At 44.6% G+C, this 22,176-nt stretch overlaps 1 protein-coding gene across 6 annotated transcripts in view; it reads right to left on the reverse strand.

Annotated features, from left to right (window-relative positions):
• The window catches only part of pou6f2 (POU class 6 homeobox 2), a 55,107-nt gene that overhangs the window by 8,522 nt on the left and 24,409 nt on the right, over window positions 1-22,176 (reverse strand). For all 6 annotated transcript variants that reach the window (XM_077623892.1, XM_077623895.1, XM_077623891.1 and 3 more), the window contains 2 exons: window positions 11,576-11,877; window positions 914-1,030 (listed from right to left, as the gene is read on the reverse strand). In XM_077623892.1, coding sequence (XP_077480018.1) covers window positions 914-1,030; window positions 11,576-11,877 — 419 coding nt within the window. The remainder of the gene's footprint in view (window positions 1-913; window positions 1,031-11,575; window positions 11,878-22,176) is intronic.

Raw genomic sequence — 22,176 nt, forward strand, 5'->3', positions numbered from 1 at the left:
CTAACTCTAGCTATGATTGGTTGTTCTTTGTCTTCTTGTGCCCTGCGATTGGCCAAAAAATAAAAAGTCTCCTATTTCAAGTCACCGTGGCAATATTGCATGATTGTTACCCGGTTTTGAAGTGGATCCAAACGAGAAGGCCCTGCGTCCAATCCCGCTTTCAAGTACGCGGCGTGTGATGTGGTATTTTTCCGGGGCGGTCCCCTCCGTCTGAATAATGAGTTTTTTGGGGGGGGGGGGGCAAAGGCCGTAGCCGGGGGCTTTGACCGTCTCGGTGACCTGATTGTGTCAGTCGCTGTCAGGCGGGGCCAGACGCCGCCGAAGCCCGCGGCGGGTCGGACGCGGGTACGTACGCCCGCCGTCCGGGTGGGGGGGGGGGCCCATCCACAAGCCGCCCCGCTCCATACCGTCTCATTAGCCGCATTTATCGTCAAGGACGACCTGCGCGACCTCCGTGCATAATGGCTAACGACCAAAAAAGTTTCCAGAGAAAAGACGGGTTCTCCTAATTTGAAAGAAACCGAACGAATGTTTGAACTTGACTATTTAAGGCAGCCATTTAAATATGAGAAATTTCAAAAAATGCTACAAAAATGGCAAAAAAAATCATTGGAGTGCTAATTAGCTTTAGCACGTTTAAATATACATGAGAGTAGTCAATGCTAATTAGCTTTTGTACATTTAGATATACATGAGCAGTCATTATCATTGTTTTTAGATATGTGCTCACATCGATCATCCATCTGTAAATGGGCGTCCAATCCGTTTGTACCGGGAGGGTCGGCGGCAGTCCTTCATTCGCCGCCAGCCCTCTCAGTTCCAACAGATTTGACGCCCATTTACAGGTAAACTCATTTTGCGTTGGCTCGTTAGACATGGCCGTGAGGAGGTTAAGACAGTAGGGGGCGCTCACCTGTCCTTGCGCGTTGGTCACCAGCTGCCCGCCGCCGTGCAGATTGGACAGGGCGTTGCCGAAGACCTGCGAGCCGGCGGCCAGAGATCCCATGGCGGCGGCCAGAGGGTTCAGCGGCTGAAAAACGACAACAACGACTTGGTTTTAGCAATCATTTTGAACAAAGACTGTGAGTGTGCAAAACATGGGAAAAATGTAAGGCAAAATGAACTCTATTCCGCCATATTGGAATGGGAAGTTGCCATTCATTGAGCTCATTGGGTTATCTGGGGCCTCCCGCCGCATATTATTGCACTTTCTCAAATCAAATGACGGCGAAAAAAAGAGAAGAAAAATCAATACTTTTTCATTGACAGTAAAGGTTAAGCACATTAAGAATGACACCGCATTTGTCTTATGAAATCATATTTCATGTCGGCGGCCTCGCTCAAATTGGTCGTGATTGATATTGCCGGGAAAGTCATCCGTTTTTTTTTCTTCTTTTATTGTCTTTTTATGTCTTCTTTAGACAAGAGTGCCTTTTAGAAAGGTTCAAATTTGGCGCCAATGAGCTATTTTCACCTAAAAAAAGGACATTTGAGTGTTAAAAAATAAAAAGACTGAAAATATTAGCTTATTTGTCACCCTGTGTAAATAATGTCATCCAAACAACCTCAAACAATTTTTAGCATTAAATTTTGCTAACATATTATTCTATATTATGATGTCTCTTTTATAAAACTGTCAGAAAAAGTTCTTTAAAAGCTGAAATGAAACTCCAGATTTTCTTTTTTTCAAGAGAATAAAACATTCTTTTTCATTCCATAAAAATGGGCTATTTTCAATTTTCAGAATAAAGCAATTTTTAATCCAAAATGTGATTTGGATGTCATTCAATCTCACATAGCATAAAACTACAATACGTTAAAAACAAACGTTTCCGATAAGTGTCTAATCTTTAATTTGTATTTCCCTCCACATTTCAAATGATAAATATCACTCATTTTCCTTAAAAAAAAAAAAAAGCTGGATTGGACAAAATCTCCAATAGCGACTGCGTTTTCTCCCTTTGTGTTCATCGGCGCCGAAAAGCGGCGCCGCTCGGCTTTATTGGGCGCGTGTGCGTGTTTCCCCGCCTAAACAGGTGATTTTCCGCCACGGCGACTCCTCGGCGGGGAGGGAGCACACCACGCCGTTTGCGCCGTTTGCGTGTGTTGGAGGAGATAAACAATGATTCCTCGGGCGCGTCGTCACGGCCGACCGACCGGCGTCGCGTTTACGTCTGGGCGAGCCATTTTCCTAGCGTAGCCATCGCTACGAGACGCTAAATTCATAGCACTTTGTTTTAAGCAGAGGGCTGGGCGGCCCGCCGCGTGTAATCTTCCAAATGGCGGCAACGGCGTCTTGGAGACCGCTCGCTGGGAAGCTAAAATGGCTTCACACAAAGAAAGCTGCCCTTTCTTGTTGTGGTGTTAGGGGCTGTTTTGGAGGGGAAATAGCTACAAATAAAGGGTTTGAACATGAGCTCATTTGCTGCAAGTCCTCCCACGTGTAGCGCCGACAACAGCAGAAACGGAGTAAATGGCAGTTGCTCTACGACTTTAGCTTCAAATGTATACGCAGTCATTTAGTATTAAACGGAAAGAAGACTATATTTGATCCAAAAGTGTGGTTTGGATATGGCCATATTGATGCCACGTACATAGCCAGGAATCAGGAATCGGTATAGAGAGCAAAAACATGCTGAGTGAAAGGCTAGCTAATAACATGCACATTTTTTTTTAACAAAGCAGGGTTGTTTATTCACAATTTTACTCTACAGTACTCTACTCCAAACTACTAATCTACTCCAAATTACATTACACTACCACCATAACATACTACACTACACTACCAATATAACATACTACACTACCACTACAACATACTACACTATCACTATAACATACTACACTACACTACCACTAACATACTACACTACCACTATAACATACCACACTACACTACACTACCACTGTAACATACAACACTACCACTATAACATACTACACTACACTACCACTATGACATACTACACTACACTACCACCATAACATAATACACTACCACTATAACATACTACACTACACTACCACTATAATATACTACACTACCACTATAACATACTACACTACACTACCACTATAACATACTACAATACACTACCACTATAACATACTACACGACACTACCACTATAACATACTACACGACACTACCACTATAACATACTACACTACCACTACCACAACCACAACAGTACTCTACTGTACTCCACATTACTCCAAATTCCATTCCACTACACTACGGTACTCTTTTACCTAACACAAGAGGTTGTGTGTAAAAAGCCATTGATTGACATGGACTATAGTACTACAAAGTGTGATCTCAGTGTCCCTCGTTAGCGAAGAGAGCCGTTGGCGGCGCCGTCCCTAGCGTACGCCACAACAATAAGAGTGGAGGCGCAATACGGCAAAGTTCAGCCGCCCTCCCTCGACATGCAACTTTGTCCTTCCATTCTTTCCACACGCCACGCTTGATATAATCAAGTGTGACACGCTCCGTATGTGTCGCTGCCGCCGCCGCCGCCGAGCCTCTGCTGACTCTTCTCTCTCTTGCGTCCCCCCCTGAACGCCCCCCACTCTGTGCTTAAACATCAAAATGCCATTAGGCCCTCGCCAAACACCTCCGCGCTGGGGCCAACTGTTGCCCACTGCTGGGCCTCTGCTGCACACCTTACCAGGCTAAAAAAAATAAAATATATATATAAAATATTGGCCAAAAGAGACAATAACGACACTCAAGTGCTCACTGTGCCTTGAGGTCAAAGGTTCAAAATTGGTTACCAACTAACTTCCTCTTCATTTTCCATCAGTGGGAATATCAGCCATTGATCCTGTATTGAAATATTTTAAGCATTAAGTCTGCAAAATCAAAGATGAATTAGACAAAAATGGCATTTTTTTTAACATGTTCACTTTTTAGCGCATTAGCAACAGAACTTTGGTCCGTTCATTATTTTACCGCAAAGAAATGGAAATAATTTTGGTGAAAAGATACTTTTTTTAAGTGTACAATGGTAGACACGTTTTTTTAGTGTACAATGGTGGAGGCATTTTTTTAGTGTACAATGGTAGACACATTTTTTTGTGTACAATGGTAGACGCATTTTCAGAAAAAATAATCATTAATGTTAAAAGAATTGAAATATGAAAAAATGCCAACCTGTTTTGTTACATTTTCCTCAATTTTGTTTGTAGAGTGGATAATATGTGACAAAGTGATATGATTTTTGCTTCAGGCCTTTTTTAATGGAAAATAACAAAGTATTTTTTTTAGATAAAATCTACTTTTTACGGAAATCCCGTCGTCATTGGCAGCTATTAACTCAAAAACGTTTGCCGCTTGAAGGTGACAATTTTGGACTTAAACGTCAGTGAGATCATCCCGTCGGCGTGAGTGACGGCTAGTTAGCGTGCGATCAGATAAAAGACATTAAGGGGCGTCCAAATGGGGGCGTCTAATGAAGCGCGATGCAAATGAAGGCGCGCCGAGAGTCGTGAAAACGTTGAAGGCGACGATAAAACGCTGATGGAGTGCCGGACGCCGGCCGTCAATCTCGCCGCCGAATTAAGGCCGCCTTTAATCGTGCCATAAAATCCCGGCCGGCCCATTTGTTGATAATTGTGAGTCTTTTTCGCCCGCAGATTCCCCGCTTTTACGCCACGCGGCGCCGGGATTTCTTTGATCGGCTGGGGGTGATCGATGATATTTAGCGTCTAAAAACGAGGGGAGAGTCGTCGGTGATTAAGCGTCCGGCGGGATGTGCTGACCATGTGACACTTTTGCGGCGCGGGGATTTCTGGCGGCTCGTAAATCTGCGCCGGCGGAACGCGGCTGGAATTTCAAGCAGAGGGGATTATGGGAAATTGATTTTTTTGATTGGCACGGAAACATATGATATTCAAAAACCAAACGATTAGCGGTTCTTTTTTGTTTTTATCAAATTTGTTTTCTGAAATCGTTTTTTTTAACTAATATGCCCGTATTTTTGTGTTTATTTAACTACATTTTTGTTTTTTGGTCAAATATTTTGCATCATATTTTACTGGTAAAATGAATGAACAATTTTGTAGTTTGTTTTGTACTCACTATATACTACAGATATCTAAATATATGTGAATACAAATGAAATAATGTAATAAAATGTATATATTTACATTATTTAGTTACATTTTATTACATTATTACATTATTTTGGCCCAAAAAAATGAAATAATGTCATTAAATATAACTAAATAATGTAAATATTTACAATTAGTTACATTTTATGACATTATTTCATTTTTATTGACATATACTTAGATGTGTAGTACATAGAGTACCAAGGCAAAAATACAATGTTTTCAAAACAAACCCCAAATATTGTTTAACAGTAAAATGTGATGCAAAATATTTGACCAAAATACAAAAAAGCGGTTAAATAAACACAAAAATACGGGCATGCGAGTTTAAAAAAAATGATTTCAAACTTTTGTCAGAAAACAGAAATTGAAAAAATATATATAGACAATTAGTATACATGTTATTGAAAATAGTCAAAATTGTTCATAAGAAATACGACTAACATTAATAAAGACGTCAAGTTAGTCATCGACTTTTCAAGCGACTCGTAAGCACGACATAGATCCTAAAAATGTCTTTGATTTGATTTTAAGAATCCCTCCCCGAAACGGGCCCAACGGAAAATGTCTTTTGGCTCTGGTGTGCGCTCTGACATATCAATATAGCATTTGAATGACTTTAATATCTGGCCAATCAATGTCCGGTGATCTTTTGATGTTCTCAATTCAATAGAGGGAGGGCCGGATAAACACAATAAAGGTAAGTGATGACTCTCCGCCTCCGTCGCCGCCGCCGCCACCGCCGCCACCGCGCTCTCCAAAAACACGGGCTGTATGTAATGAAGAGAAATGGACACGTTGTCATGTGTCACCGCCGCGCCAAAGATGAATGGCGACGTCTCGTGCGCCCCCGATCGATAATTTGGCCTCCCTCGTACCAGTAAAATCATCTCTGATGAATTGATGACATTTACATCTGTATCTTCGATCGCTCCACTTGCCTGCCAGGGACACGCCTGGCAATTAAATAAAAGGCGCTGAAAAGTCGTCAAAGCCTGTCCCAAATTTTCTCCATAACACATTTAGTACGCAAACATATCGAGCTATAGCTCAATTTAAAGTTGAAAGTAGTGAGGAGCCAAAATGGCAGCGTTTGGAGCCCTGGCTTGGTCGGACTATGTTGGTGATGGACACACCCACCCGGCCAATGATACCAAGTTCCTTGATTTCGACTTCAGACGCTGGCAAATATTAAATGAGACAACAGAATAAACGTTAGGAATATTTACCACATTTTTGACGCAAAGTTTATCGGCATTTAACGGTGCTGTGAAATACTACAAGTGACTTTTAAAATGGTAGCTGAGCATATTTTGGACACAAACATCTTAATATTGCTAATTAAAACTCCTAATTCATCCTTTTTTTTTTCCTCAGACGACTTGGCCCCGCCCACAAAAAATAATAATCTCAAAATTGTCACTATCTGCCATCTATGTATAGGCTTATCTATTCTTTTGTTGTGACCATTCCATCAACTTGAGCTAGCTAGTTAGCACGATGGTAGAAATCTACAAATGATCGTCAATTCTGGTTGTGACATCACAACCAGAGCTGCTGGAAAAAAAGGGTGTTACCTGACAGGGTTGTGTCTGCAAAATGGCAACAAAAAATGCATTTTCTATACGTAAAATGACATGAACGCAGTCATTCTCATCGTTTGACACTTTTGTTATTAAAAGTCAAATAAGGTGCACCTGTCGTGGGTTTTGGGGCATCGGCGGGGTGGTCCGTCGTTAATGCCGGCCGGTCGGGGAGGTCTTAAGAAGGCAGAAAATTGCCTTACATAACAAGCTGGCGCGTGCAATTTAGCCACGGCAATGTTGACTGAAGCAGAAAATAAGACGGCGCGCGGCGGCCCATCAACAGCCAGCACATTTGCTATGAATAATTAGAAAGACGAAGGAGGGGAAATAAAAAAAAAAATACAAAAGTAAGCTGACCATGACAGCTCTACTACTACTTTTATTTACTTGCAATGAGGGATTAAGCAAGGGAGGTGAGGCCCTAATTTAGAAAACTTGGCCTTGTTATGAGCGACTAATGTCATTTTGCTGTTTATTGATGCGTAACTTGCTGTCCAAGTTGGATTTCTTAGGCTAGAAGATATTTGCTTTCAACCAATATTTGTCAATTGTAGTACATTTGGAGTTGCTTGAAATATTCGTCCTCAAATTGATTTGAATCACCAAATAGGAGTATGTCAATTAACGAGAGCTACAAATCAATAGACTGTCTTCGTACGCTTTGCTAGCAACTTTCATGACAATCTGTAAAATTGGCCGATTCAATTTAGTATTATTTTTTGCAGTTTTTTTTTTACAAAAATGGAATTCACCTGAAATGGCCGATGTCCCGTTCAACTCCCAAGACTTTTTTGTGCGTACTTTTCATCAAAACGATTTTTTTTTTTTAAAACATGACCGTTCTGAAGGCCGCATTAGACTCCCCCAAAATGGCCGCCTTCCCAACTTCTGAAATCAATTTTGGACTCAGGTCCTTTTGACATTTTCCCACGTCCACCCCAGGCAAAGTGGTCCAAATTCCCGACCGCCTTCTTTGGGCGCTTCCTTTTTTGGACCCTGGCTCGGGTTCGGGGGTCCTCGGCTGACGGCGATGGAGGAATAGGGTTTCTTTAATTATCGGCGGAGGTTGTGACACCGAGCGGTCTAAGTGCTGGCCCACGCCGAGGAGGCCGGGCCCTCGGGGTGGCGTTCCACCGCCGGTAATTTGCGGTGCCCATTAGTGACCGCAGACAGAGCAGCGAGCGGCGAGCGTGCGTAAAAGAGAGAGAAAAAGAAAAAAAATGAAAACAAGCTTTTAATGCAAGCTTATTGCACGATGGCCCCCTCGCCAGCAGAGTCAAAAGTCCCACTTGGGCTCGCCGTGGAATATTAGCGTGACGTTTTCTGCTTCAACGGTTCGTCGTGGCGTCTTCTTGCTACGTACGCGCTGCCTTTGGGTCGCGGCTAGGGACAGACGGACGGACGGACGGAGTTGATCGGGACATTTGGTCGCTTTCTAGTAGCTCTAGGGACATTTGGATGGATTTTCAGGCATTCTTTATTTTTTTAGAGTTTCAATTGCATTTTGTCTATGGAGCACTTGTAGTGTTTTTTTTTTTACATGTAGCAAAAATGTAAGTTAAAAATCTAAAGGTCTGGATTTGCGAACGCATAAAAGCAAGACTTGACCGTAAACAGAAGGTTAAAACTGTGTTATGGTTATTTGGCAAAAGGAGGTGGATTTGAAAGGTAATTAGCAGTCACAGTGAAACAACCGTTTGCTACAATTTGTCGGAATTGAAGTTCCCCGAACATTTGGCATTTTTTTGTTTTTAATGATTACATTTGTCTTTTTAGAGAATATTCCTGCTTTTTAAATTTGAGGATTTTAGGTGTAAAGTATTATATTTTTCGTGTTACATTTGTTTGTGATATTTGATGAGGTATTTTATTCTTCAACTTTTGGGTGGTAGGTTTCTGATGGCGCAGTGTTGTTTGTTGTAGTGTATTTTTTATTTTGTAAACCTGTTTCTTGCAGTATTTTCAAATAGGGTGTTGGTTGTAGTGTTTTAAAATGGTGTATTTTTTTCCTAAATCCGTAACTAGGATTATCTGATACAACAGTTTTGTCTCTTTTATTTAATAACTAGTCTTTTGTGTGTCTTTTTGTAGTATTTTCTGATAGACCAACGTTTTTTCCTAGTAATTTTTGGTTATTTTGCACATTTGTTGCAAGTTTCACTCAAATTTCTCAGTATAATAATGCGATCCATCTTATCATATTCACAGCAATCATATTTTGAGCGCACAGATGCATATTGTCTGGAACGCAATGGGAATAAAACGAGTCTAAAAGTAAAGGCGGCGGAAGATGTGGGCGGAGCGTCAGGCTCCGAAGTGGGAGGGTCCTAGGCGTCCCGGAACAGTATACAAGCGTAATGGCGAGCAAATCTCCCCGCCTTCCACCACGGCGTCCGTCCGGCTGGGCCCGATGTAAGCCAGTGGAGTGGCAAATTACAGCAGAGCCTACAGCTGTAGCCCGACATTATGATTAATTTGATCGGTAATTTCTCCTGTTTTTCATTTTAATCGTCGCGCCCGTTCTGCCGTGGCGGCTCTTTCAGATCTAATTAAGATCAATTCTGTCGCCCGCCGCCAAATCCCCGAGCGCTCCGGGCGTGGAGAAAAACCCGCGGCGCCAATCAATCAAGCCCCCGGTCTCCAAAATCCCGCCGCCGCCGTCGCGCCGCTTGGCCCGCCATCGTCGCATTAACGCAAAATTTCCTCATCTCGCCGAGTTTATTTGCGGTCGATGGGGTGGGTTTGAAATCAACGGAATTAGCCGGGCGATTGGCTAATTAAGAAACACTAGGGGGACGTCATGAATACTCGGGATTAGCGTTGGATTTTCCTTGAATTGGATCTCGATATAAATTAAGGCTTTTCTTGCCCTCGATAAAATATATATATATTTTTAAAAGGGCCACACCGTCTGTTATCTTATTTCCAATTTGCAATGAAAGGGTTAATGCCATCCAATCAACCAGACCGGGAGGCGGGCCCACCGGAGCGGGCCTTCAAATCCCATTGAACGGTCGCCGTAGGCCGCGGCCTGTCCTTGCCGAGGCTGACCCGGAAAACAGGTAAACCCTTTACGCGCTAATCCTATTTGATTGAAGCAATATCTTAATGATAGCCCATGTGGACTCGTCTCAAGGGAGCTCTGTCTTCGGCCATCATCATCATCATCATAGAGCTCGCTACTATCTTTCAACCCGCTTTCCAAAGGAAGCGGGCCGACTCCTACTTTCTAAAATGGCCGCTTTTGGACAAAATGGCAGACTAAAATGTCCTTTCCAAATATTTTTTTTACTGGATCTACTCACGATAGACAGGGCTGAAATTAGCCGGAAAAAAAAGAAATGATTTAAAAATTGGCAAGGCTTTTTTGAAAGCCTACTCATGATTGACAAGTGTCATGTTGCTAGGTTACCATCGATATGAACGGGTGAAAATGGCCAAAAGGAGCCTCAAATTTGAAAGCTTACCGACGATTGACGTGCCTCCAAAACCTCAAGTTGCCAAGTGACAGTGGCTTTGAACGAAAAATGTCAAACATCCGACGTCTTTACGCTCATAATTCGAGATATTTTGCATCTTTCTCGTGGCGGTCCAACCACATTTCATATGATTAAAAGAGGGACTTTTACCATAATGGCGTCTTCTTCGCCTATATTTGTAAGTTCTTTTTTTGCGGGTCGACTCGCCGCGGGTGTGTTTACTTCCATCTTTAGCGCTAGCAAAGCATCTGATCAAACGCGTTGTCATAGTCGAGTGATTCCGCCCGCACGCACGTTGGACATTTGAGTTCAGTTCTCAAGTAATGCCTTCGGAGGCCCATTAAATCCACCGTCTGTTTTTTCCCCCCCGCTGAATCTCAGCAGGCCGTGACGGGGGTCGAAAAAGACGGAGGGGCGGGGCGGTCCAAGACGACGGACGGACGGGGGGCCCGTGCGCGCATCTTGGCCCATAAAGCTCACGCCACAAGCCAATAAGGGTCCTGACGCTGATGAATGTGACCGGGGACGGGCGAGCGACCCTGGCCGGCGTGCGCTCCAAAATGAAACCGCGGGGATATAAAATAGGCCATTATCACGGCGACGGTCGGACGGACGGCGTGGCCGAGATGGATGGACGGACAAAAGTGACTGGCGAAAGGAGCTGGGCTGGGGAAAAGACAAGATGAAGAGGCGGATAAAACGGGAGTACGGATGACCTCACAAACCCTCGCGAGTAGGCTGAAACTATGACGTTGATTTCTGGGAAATTATTCTTTGAATAAAGCTTCTATAAACCCTCGACGACAATCGAGAAAGACTTAGGGCAAGGGTGTCAGACTCGGGTTGGTTCGCGGGCCGCTTTAACGTCAACTCGATTTCACGTGGACCATTTTAGATATAATATTTAGATTTTTATTTTATAAATGGATTAAAAGAACTGGATTAAAATCCCTGAATATTCAGTTTTTTATAGATCTAAAACAATGATTATCTTAGCTGTTTTTATATATTTTTAGATTTTACAAAATGATTTTTGAACTAAAAATACAGGGAAAAATGATTTAAAAATGACAATTATTGATTTAAAAGGGGGAAAATGAGGAAATTTAATATACATCTATACTCTTCATTTTAATTTGATCCTAAAACAGAAAGTTGGCACTCATAATTTACTTTCCCGGGCCGCACAAATGATGCGGCGGGCCAGATTTAACCCCTGGGCCGCCACTTTGACACCTGCGACTTAGAGCGACCAAAAGGTATACTAGGAAGGGGGATGATAGGTCAGATAAGTATGTGATGGGCTGGGTGATGCCGATGGGTGCGTGTACTCACTCTGACATCCAAGACATGGGCGGGACTACCTGGTTTTGGAAGGAGGACGTTTTGGACTTACCGGCAGAGGCATGGGCGGCGTGACGGGCGACGGCAGGCTCCGGGCGGGCGACTGGTTGGGCCGGTGCGAGGGCGGGGACGCCGGCGCTTGCCCGGAGGCGGAGGAGCAGGTGGAAGCCGGCGAGGGCACCGACGACTGCTGTTGGCTGGGTGGCGTCATGTGATGGTGTTGGGATGACAAATGGTTCTGGCCGTGTTGGTGGTGATGATGCTGTTGTTGTTGTTGTTGGTGGTGGTGATGGTGGTGGTGCATCTGTTGGAGCTGCTGCAGGTGTTGGAGTTGGGAGTTGAGAGTTGAGGTAGCTGTTGATAACACAAGAAAGAAAATCAACACGTGTCCTGATTGGAGAAATAAGACAACACCTCCAAAGACGCAAAGGCGTGGAAAGGCACGGGACCGAAGGGGGCCTGCGGGTATGGAGATATGGAGATGGATGGTGTGAAGACACAACAAGGCCCCCCAGGCTTTCAAGTCCCTCCATCTAGTTTGGCTAGAGTTACAAGGACAAAGCGGAAATAATTGCTCTCCTCCGCCGAGTCAAAAGTCTTCATTGTCACTCTGAGAATGGCTGGGATATTCTTCTTTAATGCTTCAAATCACACCAGGAAAAAAAAAAAGGACACCCGTCTTCTTCAGGGACATTAACTAATTGGATCTGATAATGGTGGCCTGTTTGAACCCCATTAAAATGCTCTTTTCAACCAAAAAAAAAGATGAACGCCGAGTGGAAAAATCCACAAAACTGGGCTTTCGAAAAACCGACACCACCACAAACAAAACCACATTTCCCATTCCCGGACCAATCCAAATTTTCCAAACGGCGCTAGGCGCTAAATTGCCGTTTTCAAGCATCCACCAAAAAAGGCAGCGTCTCGCAGAAGGACCAATGGAAACCTCACAAGTCCAAAAAAGACGGCCTCTCGGTCGCCGTCCGGCCGGCCGCCGTGACAAAATGTTACGCCTCTCCTTACGAGACGGAATACAAAAGCACAAGACAAAAGCGCGCTTTGGACGGCGCCGCCCGCGTCTGTCAGAAAATTATGGAAAGCGCCTAGCAGATCAAAGGCGTGTGAGAGAATGTCCTCCGGCGTGGACCATTATGGCGAGAAACAAGCGGTGCAACGAGACAAGATGAGGCAAAAGCAAACAAATACAGAGGGAATATGGAAGAAGCCCCATGTGGCCTTATTATCAGAGCCGCACCGCAGGTAACTTCACTCCATTCTTTAACGGCGGTGCTTTATAAACGCCGTGCTCTTGTTAAGACTGTCAGGACCACTGACCCGCTCCCGTTCCTCTCTAAGTGCCCGTCGCGCATCTCCCGTTTTGATTGCGCGAGAGGGGACGGCGCCGGCTAATTGTTTGGCGCCCAATGACGGAGGAGTGCTGCCCGGAGAGACGGCGCGCCGGCCGGCTCATTATACGGCAAAAGCGTCTCTTTTTGCTACTTTTTCTGACTCCGTTTTGCTCTCGACACGATTCGCCTACTCTACGCTAATGTTTGCGGGAAGGATGGCGTAACGTGGGAGTCATCTGGCGGATTTGTTGGAAAGACGAGGGTTCGAACTCGAGGGCCACCCGTCAAAAATGGCTAACGCCCGTAATAATTTGTCAGGATCTCAAACATTGTATCGCAAAATGTCGATTTTTCCAAACGAGCTGGGATTAAGAGATGAATATCATCCATCAATAAATGCGTTGAGAGTATTATTTGATTGATATTTTGGATCCAAAATGGCGGCGCGCACGGGTGCAGTGGCTCTTAGCTCTCCAGTTTTGTTTTGCGACTTTTTACATTTTTATATGACTTATTTATGTTTTTTTTTTACTGGGAAAACGCACTTTGTGGATTAGCAACGCCCATTTTGTTCTACACAGCTGTGTATGATGACAATAAACGCTTTTGATTTTAATTTAATAGGGTTTTGGTAACGTTACCACTATTCGATGGACACAACTTTAGGAAAACAGACGTAGCAAAATATGCTAAAAAGTCAAAATCATTCATTCCCAGTTGAAAGGTTTAAACGTCTACGAGTCACTCACTAATTGCAATTTACCAAATAAAAATAAGCAACATCACGGCATGTCTCCCATGATGCACTACTCTCTCGCCATTGCAAGTCTTTCACGATGCCGCCATCAAACATCCAAAGGAAAATGTCATTAGCTCGTCAAAGCTTCCCATCCGAGCGCTAACGTTCCTTCCGTGTTAGCGTCGGATCGATGAACTCCGCGCACGGAGGATTTAGTGCTTTCTATTGGCCGGGTGTCTATGGGTACAGGGCGTCAATAAACGGAGGTTTCCATCCCTCGCTGTAAAAATGTGATCGCCACCTTGCCGCTAATGACTCCTGCGGAAAAAGACAATTACATTTGAATGTTTTTAGCTGGTTTTGGTCAAAAAGGATTGCATGCTTGGCTACCACAGGGAGTTAAAATATGCTTTCTTAATGTTTTCTAAGCATAATTCAGGATGTTTACAAAGTACATTGCGTGTCAATGAATCCCATCCTCTCCATGGAGATGTTACACAAACAGTATTCCGCAATGCCTCCCTTTTTTTAGAACGGAACTTGGCCCGGGGACCCCCGTGGGCGTCGCGGGGTCCTCGACGGCGCTCGAGGAAGGGTGCGCTAAAATAATATCTTCTTTCATTCCGCTCTTATTTTTCTGCTTTGCAGAGAAGATACGAAAGGTGACGGGAGAAGGTTAAAAGCTAAAAATCTTATTAACCAGCAATGACATGAAATTTCATATAAAAGGTTGAAGAGGCCCTCGATAACACAGATTGGAGATTTAATCCAGCGTTAGTTTTTTTTATCTATCTTACACAATGTGTCTTCCATTTTTTGGGGGCTAGCTGAAGCTAGCAGGATGACCGCAAAATCGCGGTCGGCTTATTTGTTAACGCGTAGTGTTAAATACCCCGTTTTTATTTTTCTTCATCATTTAAAATCTCGAACAGGACGATATGCTACCACACTACAAGTAGCTTTACCGCTGTCAACGGTGACAGTGGTAAAGCTACTTATAGTCTGGTAGCATATAGTTTGAGCTTTGAAATTATGGAGAAAAAAACGGCACATTTTTGGGAGTTTTCCGAGGTTCTTTTCAGGAAAATGTCGACAAATTGCAGTACGATAGATGCCATTTTTTTTTTTACACAACACACCTTGGGTCGTTGCCGCGTGGCGGTCATGTGTCGTCAGCCCGAAAAGCGCAAGCGCGCAGGCGGGCCTGGAGTAAAAGCCTCATGCAAAATTTATGTTCATGCGGCTGTTTCAGTGGGTGGAAAAATCAATATTGGGAGGGCGGGGTGGGGGTGCCGTGGGCAGGGGGGGGGGGGGTTGCGATGCACGGAGATGACTGAGTGCTCTCCGGACTGACAGTAAAAGCCGGCCGGGAGAGATTGAGGGGCCGCGTTTAGCGCTCGCCAATGTGCTTCACCTTCAATGGGAATTCTATTGTGGATTATTTAGAGCGTGGATGTCCAAACTTTTCTTGCTGTGGGTGTGGGAGGGGGGGTCTTATCACCCAAAAACTAATATACAGATCCACCACGAGAATAATCAAAAGGCAAGGTGGCGAACGAGGAGGACGTCATGGTGCTTGTGGCGTGTTTTTTTTTGACAGCATCCCGCGCACGCACTCACTCGTACATTTGTGGAAAAGGATGAAATGAGCCCAAACAATGGGATTTGCTTGCCATTCTTCTGCCTGCCTCCCTCCCTCCCATCTCGGCTCCTTAATTATTCCCTTTGCTCGGCGTCTGAGGGCGCGTGTAAGCACTTTCGCGCCCGCCGGCGCCGCGTTGATGCCGAGTCTTTTGAGTGACATACACGAGAGCAGCCTCTTGTGATTATCCATGCTCTTTAATACTGGCAAGATGGAGGGATCGCATTTCCAAATGCGATGGAATTAAAGCGGCGGAGGGACGGACCGTCGATGGCGGGATGCTTGAAATGAACGTTTGATCCGTGGGTGACTTCTTTCTTCAATTTCTTGACCTTTTCGTCCACCAAATTTCATGTGGAATTGAATGGAATGCTTTTATTGTCATTATACGATTAAATAATGAGATTTCAAGCTTTCGCCACATAGTTCAGAAATAACAACAACAAACAGATAACAATAAAAAAGAAATAAATAAATGAGTAGTCGGAGTGGGATGGGTGATGCTGGTTTCTTCTTCATTCAAAGTTGTCTGTTAAGTCAAAAGCTTGGAATTTGCCCCAAAATGGCGGACTTGCTGTTCATCCTTGGCTCCAAGAGACTTTTTGCTGCATCCGCTTATGTCATAAATGTTCGCCAAATGTTATGTCGATAGAGGAAAGACATGTCGGGAGCTGATTTGGACTTCCTGGCGGAAGATGAACTCCTGCTTTTGGCACAAAATGGCCGACTTTCTGTTCATGATCAGTCAAGTGTCTTTTCTGCTCTGTCCAACAAGTTCTCCTTTTATTGCTAAAACTGGCACCACAAGCTACTTTTTCAAACTTTCCACAAACAATCACACAAATAGTGTCCTTAGTACAACTTGCAAAAGACGTCTTTTTATCAAAATGAGTTAGCTTTTATGAAGGCATTCCAGAATCCGAATCAAAAGGACTAATAAGTCTTAACTGGGTAATACTTTGTTAGATTTTCTGCGGATCCTTTAGTAGCCCTCTCGCTGTACGGCAAGCTAACTCCCCATCCCCCATCCAGCCAAGTATGATGAATGAAGCGCGCCGCTACTTATGCGCTTTATCGCTCTCGCTGACTAGCAACAGGTTCAGCAAAGGGCAGCGGCGGTAAATGAAATTGGGCGCCCGGCACAATACATCATCCCGGACGCCGACTACGCCGGAACCTACCAGAGTTATGGGATGTACGAATCGGGCCTACTTGATTTTTTTAACCCCTGGCGTGAGAAATTTGAGCTCGTTGGATACCCGAAAGCGACTGAAACAAACACGGGTAAAAAAAAAAAAAACTCTGCGCTCTTTCGGAGTCCCGAACGCGTCTCGCGGGACGTTTTAGCCGATAAGAATTAATTAAGGTAACGACGCCCCGGTTGGCCAGAGCCGACCGCAGACGGCTTTTAGCGACGGGATCGGGTTGCCGAGCCGTCTGCTGACAGACGTGGCGATGGCGGCGGCGGTGAAATGGGAGAAGGGGACGCCAAAAATGACCTCTGCTGGGGAGTTAGTTCAAGTTTTGACCTGAAAATCTATGCCTGCTAGGCATATAGGAAGTGTTCAATGCTGGAGACTATTGATCAAAATGAGAAACAAGTTGTATGGATCGCTCATCGTAATAGCACATTGATTAGCTTGTTTTATTAAGCGAGAGCTATAATACTGTTGGCATATGATGGTTAATAGAGGAGAAAAATGACATTTGCACTATTGTTCCAATGTAATGATTCAATGAGCAAAATTTTCTGTGTTACTCATTTTGGCTAAAATGGTGTTTTTCAGTGTTGCTAAACTCTATTTAAGTGTTGAACATTTTTACATGTTTTTATATTTTTCAAATAATTGTTTTTGTTCATCAAATACGTTTTTTGTCGAGTCAGTTTGAAAAGTTGCTTGAATTTGACTTGGAAAAAAAGGTCAATTATGATACTTAAAAATATTTGGGTGGAATTTCCTCAAGGTCACAGTTTAATGAGACAAAAAAAATGCGATAGAAAATGCATAAATGCCATTTGGGGGGAAGGCGAGAACTCTATTTTTAACAAGTGGCGGGCGATAAGGCTTTTTTGCTTTTTGCACCTGGGCGTGCGCATTGGCGTAACATTACCATTAACATTACAAGTCATGCAGAACGCGGAGCCGTGTGAAATGTCAGGCGGGAATTCCGCCGGCGCCAGATTAGCATCTCCCGTTTTCCACCGCTGCGCCTTGTCTAATATTTCATTTACAACATTTCATAAGTTCATTTTCCCCTCACCGACCACGTAAATCTCAAATCAATTCTCATTTGCCGTGCTTGAACTCGGCGCCGTGGCCCCAAAGCCAGCACGCTAGCGGACCTAGGCTAGCCGACCTGAGAAAGGGGGACATGTCATTTTCACAAAACATCTCGGGGGCATTTTTGGGGGCGGCCAAACCTCCGAGTTCGAAGAAATGGCGCCCGTCTTTCCTTCGCAAAACTGTCGACTGTGCAGACAAATATCTGGGGATACCCGCTGTTAAACATAATGCGCTACAATCAAGCGCGCAATTACGCCGCATATGTAAGACAAATCATTAGCGCGTCGGCAACAAGTGCGTCGGCGCTAAACCCTCCGTCTCGGGGGGCCGCCCGTGTTTGCGTTACGGCGCGCAAATGCGCTCGTTTGATTCCCAGCCGCTCGCGTCTCCTCCGCTATACTTTGATTGGGATTTGTCACAAAAGGCGCCAAACAATAAACTAGCGGGAGGGAGGGAGCGACGCGCTGTGCGGCGCTAGCTAGCAGCACCTCTCGCTCTCAATTATTTGGCGGCTGTCACAACAAATCAATCAAATTACCGCTCCGAGGACTGTGTGCAGCTGCTCCTATCGCGCCGCTAGTCGCATTAGCTTTGAAATGTATGAGCTCTACATTTTATCACTATTATTTATTTAATGCCGAGCGCTCGCTCGCTGGTTTGCTCTCTCTCTCTCTCGCTCTCTCTTTCTCGAGCTCGCCGACTTAAATCATTAAAAGGGCCAGCGTGCCAGAGAACGTCGCAAATTAAACAGTGGTGCGCCGAGAAAGGATGGTCGCCTGGCCATGTTGAGGAAATATGGAGCGGCCTTCCCTTTCGTCATGGCAATAACAATCCCGAAGGCAAGGAAAATGGCAGCCGATTCCCAGCGCAAAATCGATGCGAGAGTGAGTGACTTTGGTCGTTAGGAAGTCGTAGAATGGCAACAAAAGAAAGTTTAGCCAGCCGGGATTAGGACGTCGTTCTAATGGATCGACCGCTGCTAAATTTGGTTCCGGGGCCTTGAAGAAGAGCCCACTTTGGAAGGGAGTACTTTTGCAAAATTCAGCAACTTTGATGCTCTCAGGTCATGTTTGCAAGCTTTTAAGTCACAACGTTTCTCGCTAAATGGAAGACAAATGCTTCACAACATTATCCAAAGCCTGAACCTGAAACAACTTTCTAAAAATAGGAAAAGATGTTCCCTTAATTTCAGCAGTTGAGTCGTTTAAGTGATATTTCTACAATCCAAGACCCATAAAAGCCGCTAAAAGTCTCATATAGATAATTCGCCACACAACATAGACACAAGGTGTGTAAATAAAACAAATGGAAAATAAAAATGAATATCTGATGAGCCACTAATACTACATTAGGATAAAAAAACACATTAATGCCTTAACAGAGAGTGACTTGGAATTGCCCCAAAGTACATCAAAATCAGGAAAAATAACGTACTATCACTAAACAAATGACTATTAGTCATACTATGAGTATTAGTATGGGTACATTCATTTTCCCATTCATTCATTTTGCCCGCCTCTTAAAGCAACAGTCAGCGGCAAATACACCCGAGCGTTCGTTCCCCCCCGGGGGCTCGCCCTCGGGCGTCGTAATGAGCGCCGTGATTTCCCTAATTTGTAGGCGCAACCTCCGAGCGACACCGCCGAGCGCCGGCATCAAAACGCCAGACGGGGCGGCGGGGCTTTGATTGGCAGCCGCGCACGCCGCCTCTCATTACGGCGGGTGAGTGGGATGGCGACCTTTCAAACCGGCACGGAGGAAGAGCGGCGGCGGCGCGTTCTCACCTCCGCCGTCGCCACTTCCCCGGCCGTGTGATGTGCGGCGCCGCCTTATTTGCGGCGCCGCACTCTTATTAAGCGCCCCCGAGTAAAGCGGCGCCTTCGCATTAGTCGCTGCGAGTGCCGAGAAGAGTCGGCGGGCGGGCGGGCGGAGGCTTTGGTGCGCTCCGCTTTGATTCCGACGCTTTTTACAAGCGCGTTAATCACCATTGGCTTGTTAGAAAATGGGGAGGAAAGTTGCCGTCTTGTAAAAAAAAAAAAATATATATATATATATATAAAGCTCGCTAGCACTCGTATATGTTTTAAAGTGGTAATAGCCGTCAATGTTTACAGAGCTGCGGCGTGACGCAACCTACTTTCGGAGCCGCTGCATTTGCGCTCGCTCTTGTCACAAAGGATAACTTTCTCCCTTGTTTAGTTTCACCGAGAGTTTGTTTTTCTCGGCGCCGGCACGAATGGCGCCGACAATCATCCACTTTCTCGCCTTGTTGTTCCTCAAATGAACGCCGAAGCAGTCAAAGATGAACTCGCTCATTAACGGACAAAACTGTTAGATTTTCTAGCCGGGCTCCGCCCACAAAAACAGTCCGTTCTAAATAGCTCAATTTTAAAGCGTTGCATCACAGTAATCACTAGCTACATCACGGCTAAATCAATTCGGCTACAACACGTGTCAAAGTGGTGGCCCGGGGGCCAAATCTGGCCCGCCGCATCATTGTGTGGCACGGGTAAGTAAATCATGAGTGCCGACTTTCTGTTTTAGGATCAAATTAAAATGAAGAGTATAGATGTATATTAAATTTCCTGATTTTCCCCCTTTTAAATCAATCATTGTCATTTTTAATCCATTTTTTCTGTGTTTTTAGTTCAAAAATCATTTTGTAAAATCTAAAAATATATTTAAAAAAACTAAATTAAACATTGTTTTAGATCTATAAAAAACGGAACATTCAGGGATTTTAATCCAGTTCTTTTAATCCATTTATAAAACAAAAAAAATCTAAATATTATATCTAAAATGGTCCGGCCCACATGAAATCGAGTTGACGTTAACGCGGCCCGCGAACCAACGAGTCTGACACCCCTGCGCTATGACGTCTTCATTATCATCGGGCAGAAAAAAAACAGAAGTAGGGCACAAGTCAAAGGCTTTTCAATTTAGCAGCCTAATTAGCCTCTTATTAGCCGCCCCATTAGGCTCGAAAGTAGCCACTAGCTTAACCCCTCCCGCCAAGTCTGGCGCTCGTCTGATATGACGCCAATTAGCACGGCGGGCAGGCCGCTCAGCGCGATTAATCAGGCTCGCAGAGAGAGAGGTGGGCGGCGTTTGGCGGGCGTCTGACAGAGGTGCTGCGCCAGCAGGCCTCATTCAGAGCCGCCCGTGATCGGGTCGGACAGCGGCGAGCGGAGGAGCGGCGCCCGGCCGCGGGGGTCCGGACATAGTCAAGACATTTAGCTTCACTCCTGACTCGTGTCACTTTCTCTCGGCGGAGGTCCCGTCAACGCATCGCCTTCAGACGGGAGGATGTGCGAAGGGGGCCTTGGGAAAACTGCTTCCCTGCCCTTTTATGGGCATGCCGCCCGCCGCCTGATATAAATTAAATATCGGGCTTTTGTTTAGGGAGAAACAATCCGAGGGCTTCTGTCAGTTCCCGTGGATCCTTTAAACAAATGGAAACTATTAGCAAAAAGAAGCTGGTGTTTTTGCCGTTTTAGCGAGGAGTTCAATCACCTCCACATTGGAGAGACCACATTGCGCGACATTGGTGAGTGGTCTTTTGGATCCAGACTGCGCAAAAAAAATGGAAGGCTTTACAACAAGGGTGTCAAACTCGGGTTGGTTCGCGGGTTGCTTTAACGTCAACTTGATTTCACGTGGGCCAGATTTTAGATATAATATTTAGATTTTTAAAAAAAATGGATTAAAAGAACTGGATTAAAAGCTCTGAATATTCCGTTTTTTATAGATCTAAAACAATGTTTATTAAAGCTTTTTTTAATTAATTTTTAGATTTTACAAAATGATTTTTAACTAAAAACAGAAAAAACGGATTAAAATATTACAATTATTGATTTAAAAGGGGCAAAAATCAGGAAATTTAATATACATCTATACTCTTCATTTTAATTTGATCCTAAAACAGAAAGTCGGCACTCATGATTTACTTACCCGGGCCACACAAAATGATGCGGCGGACCAGATTTGGCCCCCGGGCCGCCACTTTGACACGTGCTTTACGTCCATTTTTTTTTAAACTAGCTCACTGTGTCTCAGACGAAAACGGCAACGCTAGTTTTAAGCACCAACTAGTGAATACCGATCCCCACGCTTACCGCTAGTCTTTTCCGAATAACATGGTAGGACAGCAAACGTGGCCGACGCAAATTTGTCCATCCCTGGCCGACCGACGAAAGGCGAGTCTCCTCCCTTCTCATCCACCAGGACGGATTTATTAAAAGCTCTGGCAGCCGCGCCGGCTTGTTGTTATTTATGCATGTTTGTGTCCATTAGGCCACCGCCTTTCCACACTCAAGGCACGCGTCGGTCCACTTTCCCTCCGCTGCACTTTGGGCTGGCATTATCGTAATATCCCCTCCCAAAAATAAGAAGAAAAAAACAACACACACACACATACACACTACTTTACATGGCCGTCTTTTGACATTAGCGCGCGGCGCTCATCCAAGATTAATGACGGACGTCCGTCCCTCAATCTAATGGTTATAAAGAGACAATGTTTTAAACATTAAAATGAAAACCATTTACAAGTATGATCAAAAGGGAACATTTGGACATTAAAGTTTCAAAGGCATGCGCGCATGGATGGAAAGAAAGAAGGAAACGAAGGAAGGATGA

Source organism: Stigmatopora argus, chromosome 17 (assembly GCF_051989625.1).
Source record: "Stigmatopora argus isolate UIUO_Sarg chromosome 17, RoL_Sarg_1.0, whole genome shotgun sequence".
In the NCBI taxonomy this organism is placed as follows: Eukaryota; Metazoa; Chordata; class Actinopteri; order Syngnathiformes; family Syngnathidae; genus Stigmatopora; species Stigmatopora argus.